This window comes from Lactuca sativa, chromosome 5 (genome assembly GCF_002870075.4).
Source record: "Lactuca sativa cultivar Salinas chromosome 5, Lsat_Salinas_v11, whole genome shotgun sequence".
Lineage (NCBI taxonomy): Eukaryota > Viridiplantae > Streptophyta > Magnoliopsida > Asterales > Asteraceae > Lactuca > Lactuca sativa.
In genome coordinates this window covers 69,330,351-69,346,020 of record NC_056627.2, presented here as the reverse complement: position 1 = coordinate 69,346,020, position 15,670 = coordinate 69,330,351, and the positions used below count along the sequence as shown (strand labels likewise).

The 15,670-nt window shown below is 32.8% G+C and overlaps 3 protein-coding genes across 3 annotated transcripts; 2 read left to right on the top strand and 1 right to left on the bottom strand.

The window, feature by feature from the left end:
- Positions 1 to 779: 779 nt before the first annotated feature.
- LOC128134135 (uncharacterized) lies at positions 780 to 2,471 on the top strand. The gene is made up of 2 exons (XM_052771586.1): positions 780 to 1,328; positions 2,397 to 2,471. Exons 1-2 carry the CDS (start codon positions 780 to 782, stop codon positions 2,469 to 2,471), a joined length of 624 nt encoding a protein of 207 aa, XP_052627546.1.
- A 2,653-nt stretch (positions 2,472 to 5,124) lies between these two features.
- LOC111908432 (UDP-N-acetylglucosamine transporter UGNT1) lies at positions 5,125 to 7,898 on the top strand. Its single transcript, XM_023904262.3, has 10 exons — positions 5,125 to 5,401; positions 5,949 to 6,025; positions 6,110 to 6,283; positions 6,388 to 6,521; positions 6,587 to 6,717; positions 6,806 to 6,850; positions 6,937 to 7,034; positions 7,236 to 7,343; positions 7,498 to 7,554; positions 7,709 to 7,898. The coding sequence occupies exons 1-10, from the start codon at positions 5,248 to 5,250 to the stop codon at positions 7,781 to 7,783; spliced, it is 1,053 nt and encodes a 350-aa protein (XP_023760030.1). The 5' UTR covers positions 5,125 to 5,247; the 3' UTR covers positions 7,784 to 7,898.
- A 3,411-nt stretch (positions 7,899 to 11,309) lies between these two features.
- Positions 11,310 to 13,166, bottom strand: LOC111908431 (uncharacterized). Its single transcript, XM_023904261.2, has 5 exons — positions 12,650 to 13,166; positions 12,384 to 12,483; positions 12,081 to 12,180; positions 11,892 to 11,980; positions 11,310 to 11,763 (listed from the first exon to the last, which is right to left on the bottom strand). The coding sequence occupies exons 1-5, from the start codon at positions 12,885 to 12,887 to the stop codon at positions 11,550 to 11,552; spliced, it is 741 nt and encodes a 246-aa protein (XP_023760029.1). The 5' UTR covers positions 12,888 to 13,166; the 3' UTR covers positions 11,310 to 11,549.
- Between the last annotated feature and the right edge of the window lie 2,504 nt (positions 13,167 to 15,670).

The following is a 15,670-nucleotide window of genomic DNA, read 5'->3' as shown; positions in this document are numbered from 1 at the left end:
CTGACATCAAAGGCTGGTGCTCGATCAGCTCTTATTTTGCGTCAATGTATGACCCCAGGATGGAAATTCTTCACCGGTACTCTGTGCAAATGTGTGGGTCATAAGTCTCGAAGTGGTGATCAACTGAGCACTTATGAGCAACAAGTCGTCTGATCACTTCTTCTCAATAAAAGACTTGATTATGGGGCTTTATTCTTTGATCAACTTGTTCAACTTCTTCGTGCGAATGTACGCGCTGATCACGTTCCCTTTCCACGCTGGATTGCTCTTGTGCTCGATAAATTTTTGCTGCAGATTACTTCTCACACCCTGGAAATCCCATCCAATGCCCTCGCATGTCAATTCGAATGTATCAAGATGATCCGTTGGAAACTGACATCGGCATCTTTGATAGGATGAGAGAATGGATTGCAAATCCATACACTGTTCCTTCACTCACCGCTGATACTGATGAAGGAGCTGATGGTAACCATGCAGATCATGCCGGTCAAGAGGCTGAACCACATGATGGTGGTCATTTCTCCCCTCAACTTTCTCATCATACGGTCTCTGTCACTGAGAAAGTTCCCTAACCTCAAAAGGAACCACTGATTCAGGGGGAGCAACCATTTCAGGGGGAGCACCCATCTCAGGGGGAGCATCCCTCCCAGGGGGAGAATCCACCCCAGGGGGACCAACCTTCTCCGGGGACGCAACCACACTCACAAGCAGCTCCAGGTACTTCATTCCTTCAAATTCCGGCCTCAGCATTTAATGAACTTCTGACACTGACTCGGGACATGAGTCAGCGTCTTCTACGCATTGAGGCTAATGTTCATCAGCTAAAGGAAGTTCTCTTGCATACTCCTTCATCTAGCCCCCAAACTAATGATGCTCAAAAAGGGGGAGATACTGATACTGATGATAATACTGATGATGATCCAAAAGAGAGAGACACTGAATATATTGACAACACTTTAGTTCAGACTGAGTCACCAAAGCCGATGCACGAGTCTGATTCTATGGAGCCTAATAGTCCAGCAGATACTGAAAAGCTTGTTGAAGATAATGAGCATGATGATGAACAAGATGATGAATGTCAAATACTAGATATGAACTTCATTGATCCCTTTATTCCAGTCCAAGAAGAAGATTCAGATGATCTTGATAATGAATCTCAAAGGCCAGACATGAAATTCATTGATCCCATTATTCCGGTCCAAGGAGAAGATTCAGACGTTGCTAGTGAAGATACTCATCCGCTATCTTGCAAGCGCAAGGCAGCAGATACTGACTTGGCTCCTTCACACACTGATACTTCTCTGTCCTACAAGAAACCCAAGTCCATAGTCAGTATATCAAATTTGGCGGCTGAATGGAACATGTCTCCTGATCAAGTTAAACAAATTCTTGATGAAGCCAATCAAGCTCAGCTTCTAAAGAATATTGCTCAAGCTGATGAATCTCTCATTCAGCATAAACTTCAGGCCAAAGGATCTTTTGAAGCTCAGATGCAGAAATTCTTAGAATTTCAGTCCAAATCTCAATCTTCTCAGCCTCCTCCTAGCAGCAGTAAGCCTAAGACTGATAGTGTTCTAGACAAGATTGATCGAAAGAGGTTTGAAGATGTTCTTAGACGACGAGTGTGTAGTGATAAAATCATCAAAGTTAAAGTTTCCAAACCACGCAATGAGAAAATTCTTACGTTGCTGATCACTCGTCAAGGTCCACAACATCCATACATTGAAGTTGTCAAGAGGGATGAGCTGATCAAATATGGATATTCTGAATGGATGGAATTACTCGAATTAGCATCCAAGCAAACCTCAGCTCTCTCCTCTGAACTGACATGTGCTCTTCATCTGCTGATCAAGAAAGTTCAGCGTTTGGACCTTGTTCCTAAAGAACGACCACAACATCAAGGCCAAAGTTCATCTGTTCCTAGAATTCGAAGAACCAAATTTCAAGTTGATAGTGAAGATGTGTTAGTTCTGAACTTTGGTGCTGGTGGAATAAACAACTCTCTTCCTATCGGTGTTGACCCAGTTCAACATAAATTTATCTCAGTTCCTGAACACGGGATGTTCTATCTCGACAAAAACAGAAAAATGTGTTTTCAGCGAAGTGCTGAGATTCCAAGGGCTCCAACCACTCATCTCGTCGGCTTAAGGCAAATGTGCATGAGTCATCAAGATCTCTCCGGAGAGTTTCACATCCTTATTGCTATGGAGCTGCTGAATAGAAGACAGGAGTTGCTGGATAGTCCTTACTGGCCAGTAAAAATAGAAGCTGAAGCTGAGTATGAAGAATTCTTGTCTAGAGGTGTTCTAATTTAGTTGGTTTTGAACATCATCATATTGGGGGAGATTGTAAGGTCAAACCTTGAAATATGATGATGTTTGAAATAAATCTTTCAGCATCAGCGCATATCTCAGCATCAACATCAGCATTTCAATAGCTTCATGTATATAGATTTATTCAGTGCATTGTAATAGATTTTGTATTTATCTTGTTTCCATAGTTAGCGTAAATTAGTTAGCTGGCATATCCCTGATTTATAGGGATTGTCTAGAATAGTAGTATATAATCTTTTGTATCAGTTTGTAATAGGCCACGCCTTTCACAAACCCTAATAGCCGCTTTGTGCACACGATAATCTCTTTGTGAGATTATCTTTCTTAGTGAAAGTTTTTCTTTGTGAATCCTTATTGTTCTTATTTACTGTCATTGTTTGATAAATTGATTAATCTCAGGTCTTTTCAATATATATATATATATATATATATATATATATATATATATATATATATATATATAACAAGAAAAACACACAAAATCATGCATACACACATAGATCTACACAAAACAACTTGTATTCTCCCCCAAAACAAAGTAAAAATCGAAAATAAGGGGTATGAACTCACATTGCTTTGATGAGTTCGGTTTTTGGTGAATGGTAGAGGAGAACTCGGCCTAGCTTGCTTCTTGAGTGGAGTTTTCGAACTTAGGATGTTCTAGGAAGAAAGATTCACGAAAAACATGTGTTTAAGAGGAGTGATTGAGCTTGAAAATGAAGTATATCAACTTGAGTTTGTATGATCTTACCATAAGTGTGAAGCTTGAAGTGATCTTCTTTACAACACACCCAATACTCACGAATTTCTTGAGAGATAAAGGGTAGAAGAGTGTTGAAGGTTGAGAGAAAATGAGTTGGATTTGAAATGGTGAGTGAGGTTGGAAAGGGAGAGGCCGAGAGTTAGAGAGGGGTGAGAGGATGGGGTTTGACTTGTGAAGAGATTGATAAGATACTTGCTTGGATACATGCAATTTTGCATGGATATCCACTAGGCTAAAGTAAGGTGTCAAGCTCTATTTCACCCTTATTTAATATATATATATATATATATATATATATATATATATATATATATATATATATATATTGAAGTGGGTCGAGAATGAGAGGAAAGGGTAAAGGAAAAAAGATTTTTGGGCTTATATTGAATATTCTTGACATTATGGGGCCCAAGTTGAAGGTTTTCGGCCCATTGGGCCCTTCTTGAGGGTTTACGGCCCAAAGGTGGTGAAAGGGTGGGGTTTACGGCCCAACTATCATGAGAAGATGAGTTCACGACCTATCATGATTCATTAGAATAGTTCAAGGCACATCATTGCCCAATTGCTATGGTTTAACGAATGTTGGCCCAATTAGAGCCCGAATGGGTTTCATTAGCCCAAAATCATCAAATAGAAGATTTACTGGCCCATTAGGCCCAATAAGAGGATCCTAGTCCATAATAAATTTGAATCGGGATTTTTAGGGTTTCAGACCCATAGTTAAGTATATGAGATGTATTGTATTAAGTTTTGAACTTCACTCAGGAGTTTTGATTCAACTAGATGATTTTGATTGAGCATAGAGTATGATATCCACTTAGAGTACATGTCTTACAATAGTTTATGTTTACATGAAAACAGATTTTTCTAGCTAAAAATGCTAGTTATGACATAAGCAAAAGGAAATGATTAGGAAAAGAATGGAGCTGATTAAAATCAATTTCGAAAAATGCTGAAAATCTGACGTTCGTGACGCGGAAATATAAATTTGCATCGCTAGTCGATTCCAAAATTAGATACAAATGCAGATTGACGACTTTCATGGTGCGACCTAAGCATTACCACGATACGGTGTCGTTGCTTTCTATAAATACTCGATTTATTTTCCATAAATCGATATCACATCATACAAAACAAATACCAGAGATAACTACGAATATTATCCATCCGAAAACCCTTTTAGGTCGAATTAAAGGCTAAAGACATGATCGAAGTATCGTTTTGAAGATCAAAGCTTGAAAATTAGAGCCCGAATGGGTTTCATTAGCCCAAAATCATCAAATAGAAGATTTACTGGCCCATTAGGCCCAATAAGAGGATCCTAGTCCATAATAAATTTGAATCGGGATTTTTAGGGTTTCAGACCCATAGTTAAGTATATGAGATGTATTGTATTAAGTTTTGAACTTCACTCAGGAGTTTTGATTCAACTAGATGATTTTGATTGAGCATAGAGTATGATATCCACTTAGAGTACATGTCTTACAATAGTTTATGTTTACATGAAAACAGATTTTTCTAGCTAAAAATGCTAGTTATGACATAAGCAAAAGGAAATGATTAGGAAAAGAATGGAGCTGATTAAAATCAATTTCGAAAAATGCTGAAAATCTGACGTTCGTGACGCGGAAATATAAATTTGCATCGCTAGTCGATTCCAAAATTAGATACAAATGCAGATTGACGACTTTCATGGTGCGACCTAAGCATTACCACGATACGGTGTCGTTGCTTTCTATAAATACTCGATTTATTTTCCATAAATCGATATCACATCATACAAAACAAATACCAGAGATAACTACGAATATTATCCATCCGAAAACCCTTTTAGGTCGAATTAAAGGCTAAAGACATGATCGAAGTATCGTTTTGAAGATCAAAGCTTGAAAATTTCATTTAATGATTCGGTTTGGTTTAGACATTTAGCACTTCCTTATTGTCACTAAATACCATCAAGTGACAATAAGTTGGATTTGGGAAATATATCCGTTTGACTTAGAGATTTATTAGTCAATGCAACGAAGAAAAGAAGTTGAAAAAATGAAAGCCAACGGTGCCAAAAGTAGAAAACGGAGGTTTACCAACCCCATCGATTCCTCATCCGAGAGGCAAATAATTGGAGGTTTTACGATAATTTGATCTGTGATTATGATGCCATCAAGCGACCGTATGAGCTTACCGGTATCAGATCCTTCTCCTCAGCAAAGAGGCGGCGCCGCCGCCGGCGAACAGAGGCTCTTCAAAGGATCCACCATGACCTCCCGCGGTGCTTACGCTGCCGTCTCTTACATGTCTTGCGCGGGTATTCCTCTATCTATAATTCTCTATGTTGTTCGGTATTGATGTAGGGTAAGAATTCATCGATAATCAAATTACTAAAATTTGATTTGGAATCGAGGATTGAAAACCTTATATGTTAAGATTGATGAAAGTTACATCAGTTTTGCAAGAAATCGCATATATTTTGAATTGAAATTAAGATTGAAAAAATAGCAAACAACCTCCAAACGACTTGAATTTTACTCTACACCCAACTTAAAAGATTCATGGTGGGCGACAGTGGTGGAAGAATTGGGGAATTTGAAAGTTTGATACATGCTTTTAGTCTATATTTTTTGTGAGTTCAACATCTAAGATTTTAGTTATCCTGTTCCATAGTCTCCTTTTCATCCTTTTTTCTACATCTACAAATTTTTAGTCTATTTTTTCTCAACCCTAATCGAATAAGAGATGCTTTCCATTTGAGAAGTAATAGGCCAATTTGATTTCTTCTTATATATGCTTAAAAGATTCTCCCATTTCTAATCTTTAACCATGTTTTTAAATGAGACTTAACTTTGATTTTACAGTGATGCTTGTATTGTTCAACAAAGCAGCTCTTTCATCATACAGTTTTCCATCTGCAAATGTCATCACACTATTTCAGGTACAAAGAAACCAAACACCCCCTTAACTTTTAAAAATTTTGATTTTGACCTCTCTTATTTTTTATTTTTATTTTTTTTTGCAGATGATATGCTCATGTTCTTTTCTTTACATTTTACGCCGATGGAAAATCATATCTTTTACATCAGGTGACACGTCATCATCATCAATCACTGACAACTCAACCTCAACAAGATTCTTGTCACTTCAGACATTGATCCAAACTTCACCTCTTGCTCTCACTTATTTGCTTTACATGGTATGTTCAATTTTCCACTCTCTAATTCAATACTTTCCATTTATATATATATTTAACTATTTATATAAATGTTATGTTTTTTTTTTTTATTTTCTTAATGAAAGCTAGCTACTATGGAGTCTGTAAGAGGGGTAAATGTGCCAATGTACACAACACTTAGAAGGACAACAGTTGTATTTACAATGTTTGTGGAGTTTATATTGATTGGTCAAAAGTATAGTCGATCTGTAATTGGAAGGTAAACCATTTTTTATTTTTTTAAATAAAAAATAAATATTTTTGACAAAAATAAGGTTTTATCAGTGTAGGTTTGATTGTATTTGGTGCTTTTGTTGCTGGATCTCGGGATTTATCATTTGATGCTTATGGATATTCGATTGTCTTCTTATCAAATATCACAACAGCAATATATCTTGCTACAATATCTCGAATTGGTAAACTGATTATGCAAAAAATAGCAAGATACTTTCGTTTTATTTGTTTATTTCATTTCTTTAAAATATATATATTTTTTTTAATTAGGGAAATCAAGTGGGTTAAATAGCTTTGGACTTATGTGGTGCAATGGTGAGTTAATTTTGTAGATTTTTTTTTTAAAAGTAAAATCTTGTTGTAATAAGAATAAAGGAAATATTTTTAATTTTTTAATGTAGGAATTTTATGTGGGCCCGTTCTTCTGTTTTGGACATTGATACGTGGTGACCTTCGGATGACTATGGATTTTCCTTATCTTTTTGCTCCTGGATTTATGGTAAACTTTTAACGATTTATATATAAATTTAAAAAAAAGAACATATTTTTTCCAGTTGAAAACACAATATAACTATAAAAAATATAAGAATAGTAATGGTTTGGTGGCTAATTTGATAAAATGGTTTAATTTTGTTTTGGGTATTTAAGTATTTTATATTTCTGAATGATTATATTTATATTTTTTTATTATTATGAACAGATTGTGTTGCTTCTATCATGTATGCTTGCTTTTCTTTTGAATTACTCGATTTTCCTCAACACAACCCTCAATTCAGCAGTCACACAGACAATCTGTGGTAATTTGAAGGTTTGTTTTCTCTTCCCTTTTTTTTTTTGAATAAATATCTTGTAAAAGAACTAGATATGAAAAAGACCAAAATACCCCTAATGGTTCTGGAAATGTGGAAAGTTTGAATCATGTTAACTCCTTAAATATGATATATTTTTTTGTGGTTTTGTAGGATCTTTTTACAATTTCATTAGGGTGGATGTTTTTTGGTGGTCTTCCATTTGATCTTGTGAGTATATGCTTTGACCTTTTCTTTTTCATGAGTGTGAGGAGGGCATTTACGTCTTTTGCCCTTTAGATGAGAGAAAAAGTTGCAACTTTTATCATATCATGTAGTTGAATGTTAACAAAAGTATAATTTTTTTTGTTTTCCTTTTTTGCAGTTGAATGTTATGGGGCAACTTCTTGGATTTATTGGATCGGGTTTATATGCGTACTTCAAACTCTTTGGGAAGTGACATGCTCAAGATTCTAACATGCCTAATTATTTCTATAAATTACTTGGTTTTTGCTTTAAAATGGTATATATATTTCATTCAGAGTAAAAATATATTTATTTCGAAAATTTTCAAACACTTTTTGGACATGATAAAGTAAAGTGGTGAGATTCGATTTTCCAATAATGTCCTCAAAAGTATCCTTGGAAAGCTATAGATTGTTTTTATTACTTTTGATGAGCTCATCCACTATAAGATTTGAATCCTCTCTCTTACGACATCTAGAACAGAACATAACAGTAGAGACATCTAGAACAGAACATAACAGATTGTACTGTATTCAGCTGAGCTGGTAGGAGAAGTTATGACTTATCCCACAAAAAAAGTGGGATTGAGACCATCTCTAATAAATGGAGAATCTAGTCCATGTTCTCATCATTGCATATTTAACAAAAATTTATCGATATGTATGTGAATCCTAATAGTGAAATTTGTCCACTTTAATTTTTATGGTATTGATTATACGAATAAGATTTTTAAGATTGAAATATGTCCATTTTAATTCAAAATACTAATAACTTTGTGTAAAAATGATAACTTGCATATAATTGGCCATATACATAATAAAAGCTATGTTTTGGTCAATTTTACATTATATTTTATTTTGGTTTATAAAAAGTCAATATATTTTTTAAAAATTTCGACGGTGACCACTGTTTAGCTAGTGTTATAGCTAACATGACTTTTCATTTGTCTTTTTCTTTGAATGGTGAAGATGTATTAAAACAAAGTTAAGAGAAGTTAAGATTCGTTTAATAGTTGTTAATTGTGTGAGCTGATTTGGTTAGACATTAACTGGGTTAGAAGTTGATCATGCAAAATGATTATATTACCCTTAACTATTTTTTTTTTGTAGAAACATTCAACCTGCAGTAAAAAATGATTATATTACCCTCACACAAAATAGCATATAAAATCCAAAATTATTCTAACACTTTAAGGTATAGCACATATTCGGTATAGAAAAAACTACAAAATTATTCTTTTTTCCTTCTTCTCATTCTTCCTTATCATCAGCCCCATACTTGGTAATCCATATACAATAGACCATATCAATTTTGAATGCCTTTGAATTTCCTTTTGATCGCATCTTTTTCAATTCGTAAACATGAGCACAAAAGTAACTTTCTGATTCATTGTGAAGTAGGGGTGTATATGAGACGGTTTGGTTCGGTTATTGGTCAAAACCGAACTATAACCATTATGATTGGTTAATACATTTTGGTAGCCATTGGATATGGTTAATATTGGTTATGATTAACGGTTTTTTTTGGTTAATGGTTAATATTGGTTAACCATAATGTTCAAAATAATATAAATGGCGAAAGTATATTAACATAAAAAAATAAAAACGGAATACAAAAAAGTCCTCGACGCCAATGTTTGTAACCTAGCTTATAATAATAAAATAAAATGTGTACATTTGATACTCAGAGTGAGATAACATATAGTCACATTCAAAATCAAAAACATTAAATAAAAATATAAAACTTTTAAAAAAAATTGACATTAATAATTTCATATATTGATAATTGATATTAACATTAAAATAAAGTCAAACATTCATACACGTTCAATGCGGTTAAATCAAAAACTATAAAATAAAATAGCCAAACATTTATATTATGTGTTATCTGGATAAAAAAAAAATTCAATCACTCAAATACATTCAATGTGATTAAGTTAAAAATCCTTCGAATAAGTCTATAAAGTCAAAACAAAATTTGATTATGATTAACGGTGTGAGAAACATCCATTTAGGATTATGACTGTGAAGTTTAAACTAATTGTGAATAATGTTTACAAATTGTAGAATCAACCGATTAGGAATTACAACATTAACGAATAATCTAACTATTGGCATGATTGGAAGATTATGTGTGTTTGCGTGATCAACATTTGATGGTTTGATTGTTCGTTCGTCTCCTGATTAGTAAGGATTAATAAATTATACTTTGGAATTTTAATGGGTCTTAAATAAGTTTTATTATATTATTTTACATATAATCTATAATTTTTATATATATTAAAATATAAAATTAGCGGTCCAGTTAATAATTGTTTGGTTAACCTATAAAACCATAACTAAACCGTTAGTGATCGGTTAACAAAAATTAGAAACCGAACCAATGGTTTTTAAAATGGTTCGGTTATATCGGTTAATTTAGTTTTGGTTCGGTTTTTCGGTTATTATGGATGAAACTCCAATTTTGACTGTTCAAAACTCCGTTGGCTTCCAACTCAATTAATACTTCCATTTACCATTGTAAATCACAACTACATCACCGTCTTGCATCTAATTACAAACATTTAGAGCTATTAGGAATAAAAAAAATATCATTAACTTTGGAACACATGAAAATGAATGCTTCGTAATTTCCTTTAATTCTTTACCAAACAACTCGTCAAACATCAATCAAGTAATTTTCAATATCAAAAGTCACACAACAAATTTCGATTATTTCAATCCCAAAGTTTATCATATCTTCAATATATTGCTTCTTGATCAAAATCAAACTAATCGATTTGATTATTTGTTTCTAGAACGACACAAAAACACAATTGAATCTTCAAATTAATTTCCAAAGTCAAACTAATTGATTTGATTATTTGTTTCCAGAATCGACCAAAATGAACTTTGCACAAACAATACAAGGTATCCCATAGCTGGTATTCACATACCACTAAAAGTTTATGCAAAAACTGAATAATCAAACAGAATAAGCAAACACTATATTTTTCCAAAAATCCGGTTTAACCACCAATCTTTAATAAGTTCCGAAAAAAACCACCATTTTTTGGTAAAATGTTGCAGCTCGGCCGTTGTTACCTATTAGAGCCGGTTTTAATTGCGAAAAAACACTATAGTTTCCCAAAAGTTCGGTTTAACCACCAATTTATGAGTGGTTTTTGAGCACAAAATGAAAATTGATGGGTTTTTTTAGCAAAAATGCAAGTCATAGTGGTTGCGATAAAACTTTTATCTAAAAATGGGTGTTTTTTTAGCAAAAATGAAATTTTGGTGGTTAAACCAAAAAAAGTAACAAAATATAGTGGTTTTTTCGTCATTAACCCAACAGAATAATAAATAAATTGAGGAGATTATGACATGGATTCGTGACATGAGTATCTCCGTATTTGTACAATGATGGCATTCCGAACATACCAAAACCAAACAAAAATCAATAACATCACTAAACAAAGATAAACTTGTGAACAATCGATTTGGAAATCATAGAGAGGAGAAGAGAGAGAAGGGGGAGGAAACAAAGAGACATTTCCTTCACATAAGGGTGGCTTTTGTCAACCGAAATAAAATACAACGACCTTATGTATATTGCATGTATTGGAATAAACTTATCATAATATCTTCATTTGTTGAGTTGAGATCTTTAAGTAGGTTATTTAGTTCAAAACAAATTAACTTTCACATGTGAACATTGTTGATTAGTTTAATTAATGACTATTAAGTAGTAATTTTTACAAATTCGACCAAATTTCTTCCTTCTATTTCCATTTCCACAAGTATCACATCATTTTCTCAAAAAAATTGTTGAACATTATTTAACCAAACAAAACTACAACACTACTACATACATCACATAAAAACAAATAGGCATTTCTTTTTTACTTAATGCAAAAATAACGACTTAATGAAAAAAATCACAACAATGAGCATTTCTCTTTGAAACCTAACATTTATTCTCATAACCCTTTTTTCATATTCTCAAGAAGATTTAGAAGTAATAAGCTCTTCATAACTTGTGTCAACATCTTTTTGTTTGCGGTTTGAAAACAAGCGTCTTATTAGGTGGGCCCAGCTGCATTGACATGTAATATTTACGGAAATGTCCTCACAACTCTCATCTTCTTCATTTTCCTCATGCTTTTTCTGGTTTGATTTATCTTGTAAATCATTTTGCTCTTGTTTAGTTGGTGATCTGTCATAATCCCAGAAACTTTATCATGTTGAACTCAATCAAATGCACATGTTCATCTTATGATGAAAGGGGCATATCGGTCATTTGGCTAATATGAATGTTCATGCAAAAAACATAAGAGAACTTACGCCTCAGATTCCTCCAACTTATAATCTTCTTTTTTTGATCTTTCCTTCACAAGATTGTAACTAACTGATGTATGTCTGACAAACTGAAGCTGCATACAAAATTAAAAAAATAAACACTTTTTAGTGGCGATTTAAATAGATTCTTTTAGGGGTATTATGATTTCTGTATATAGATGAGCACAAATGTACCTGATCACCATCTTTGATTCCATGAACACGGATAGAATCTTGTTCATCAAGGAGCTTCTGACCCTCAAAAGATAAGCAAAACTGTGCCCACACATGTGACCTTCAAACATGATTTCAAAATTTCATAAATGTATGATAAATAATACGGATTATCATGCACATTAGCACATATACAAATCCAATTTAATTATGATTATGCAATGTTGCAAAAATCAATCAATTTTAGGCATTAGAAAAGAAGAAATGATCCTTGTAGAGAGGATGATTGATTGATTGATTGATTGATTGATTGATTGAACATACCATGAAACCTTGCCAGCTCCATGTTTGGGGAAATGACTAAAAGCATCCTCCACAGCCTGCTTCAGCTGAGCCACAGTAGGGTTCTTCGCAACAGTAATATCTGCATTACGATCGCTAATTATCTCTCGATTTTGAATAGATTAAAGCGAAAACAGTGACTAGAAGTGGATGATTATGAATTATGAATTACTAATTTGGAACTATTTATTCCATGACGATGACGTAAATCAAATTAAAACAGATTGGGAATCAGAGAACTAGTTTACCGAAGGAAGATCCATCTAATTTGAGAACAGTAAGCTTGATAGGTATTAAAGGAAGTTTCCCATACGAAAAGCTCTTGCGAGATAAGGTTTCGATAAGCAACAATGGAGAAAAAGGGCTTAGAGTTGACGAGGAAGAAGAAGAAGAACTGGACTCTACTGATCCATTTATCTCAAACGAAAATTTGTGATTCTTATCAAAATCGGCAGAATCAGCCTTGTCTTCCGCCAAAATTCGCATATTACTTGAATTATGAACAGAGCTGCTTCTGCTTCTGCTTCTGCTTCTGATGGTGACGATAATGATGATGATGATGATGATGATCGAGTACTTGGTTGGAATAGAGTTGAATCAGAAAATGTGGGACTGAAAACAACGTAGTATAAGAAGAATCATTCTTTGCTTGAGAATTGAGGGTTAGGGTTTTGCTTTTGGATTTGGAAACCACTTTGGGTGGATTATGCCCGAGAGAGATCCCTCTGCCGCGGTATACTCCATTACTGCACCCTCTAGTGCTCTATAGCTTTCTATAAAGGTAAATTTCTATAAAAACTATAGTACTTTTTTTTCGGTTTCACCATATAAATATTTTTTTATATTAACTGCTAAGAGTTTATTTTTATTTTTATTTTAAAAAAAAAAACACTATAAAATTTTGAATTCTATAAAAGCATGAGTTTGAAAATTATTTGCTTTGACCACTTCAAGAAAGTTTTCTTTTCGACTTAACCATCGAAAGTAAAACCAATATGAAATATTGATTATAACTTAATTATCACAGTACAAAGATTGTGAAGTTAAACAGGCAACAAACTGGGTCGCTAAACCTTTCATCAAAAAAAAAAAAAACCATTTTCAATGAAAAATATTTTTCTGTAGGGATTGAAATGGTGGGGGGGGGGGGGGGGGGGGGGGGGGGACCATCCATATCTACATCCCCGAGTATATAACATTGTCCTCATCCACATACCTATTTGGACATTTTCCTGATCCATCCACGGTCTATCAACATAATGAATTCAACTTGTGCAAATAATAATAATAATAATAATAATATCAACTTTAATAAGCAAACAAAACCAAATGCAATAATCATATTGTGTTTACATCAATCATAAAGTTTAATAAACATCAAAAAAGAGATGTAATGATTGACAAACACTTAGAATTATGAACTCGATTTATTATACGGACTCTATCTCTGTCTCTGTCTCTGAAGCAAAAAAATAATGTCAGGTTCAATAAGCAAACAAAACCAAATGCAATAATCATATTGTGTTTATATCAATCATAAAGTTTAATCAACATCAAAAAGAGATATAATGATTGACAAACACATGGAATTGTGAACGCAATTTATTATACAAACTTTGTCTCTGATGCAAAATAATAATGTCAAGTTTAATAAATGAACAAAACCAAATGTCATAATCATATTGCATTTACATCAATCATAAAGTTTAATAAACATCAAAAAGAGATGTAATAATTGATGAATACTTGGAATTGTGAATGCATTTATTATACAGACTCTCTGATTCAAAAAAAATAATGTCAAATTCAATAACCGAACAAAACTAAATACCATAATCATATTGATTTACATCAAACATAAAGTTTAATAAACATCAAAAAGAGATTTAATGATAGACAAACACTTAGAATTGTGAACGCATTTATTATATGGATCCTATATCACTAATGTAAAAAAATAATGTCAAGTTTAATAAGCGATAAAAACCAAATGTCATAATCATATATTTTTACATCAATAATAAACATCAAAAAAAGATGTGATGATTGACGAACACCTGGAATTGTGAGCAAAATTTATTATACGAACTGTGTCTCTGATGCTCTAATAAAGATCAATTCATGCTTAGAAGACTTAATTCAAATTCAACAAATTATATATATATATATATATATATATATATATATATATATATATATATATATATATATATATATATATATATATATATATATATATATATATAATCACATCAAAGTGGGGATGGGGCGGGTTAGGGATTAATATACCTAACCTCGGCCCCATCTCTAAAGCCTAATGGGTATCCCTTGCCTCATATCCAATACCCATTTTGCGGAGAATATCCGTCTTCAGTTGGAGCGGATTAACCAAGTTCCCCACTCCCCATTGGGGTGGATAAAATTTTCATGCCTAATTTGCAACTTTTTAATGAAAAACCCTTTGGTTTTTTTGAGAAAATATACAAACTTATAGTGGTTAAACTAGAATGAAAATATTTGGATTGTTAAACCAAAAATAATCAAACTACAATGGTTTTTATAGACATAATTTATGTAAACAATTACGCTTTTTTATAGAATTTGGTCTTGACACGAATCTTTAGGTTTGGTCCTTTTATGTATACATACCAACTAACACTACCATTTTATATCACATCAATACTTCTATTTTCTCTCTATTACACTTGGATATTAACCTTCATAGTTTTTTCTCAGGAAAAGTTGGTGATAGTAAATGCATTTGGTTATGGAATTATTTGTGGATTGAAAACGCTCCTTGAACCTTAAATTCCCCAAAAATATGTTTTAAATACGTCCAAAAACTACTTTGTGGATTATGTTGTTTTAAAGTGACTGTAATTTATTACTTATGTTTAAAATTTTCAATTTTTCCTACATTCTAGCAACTTCATTTAGTATCATCTACTTCATCATGTATCTCGTATGTAATGTACCATAATAAGAATTTCAACCGAAACCTAAATCACTGTGGAATTCAGTTTGATTTTTTTCCGAATACATGTTCTATTATTGATTCATTTATTATAGTATTTTATCTTTACCTTATTACAACAATATTATCCAAATAAAAAGAATTATAGTTAGACAGAGTAAGTTGAAAATAAAATGTTATAATTACGTTTTTTTTCAAAGTACAATATTATTTAGAGCTCAAATAGCATGTATATGGGCCGATTTTGTTACACAAGATTACATATAATTTGCTAGTGCAAAATGGTACAAAAGAA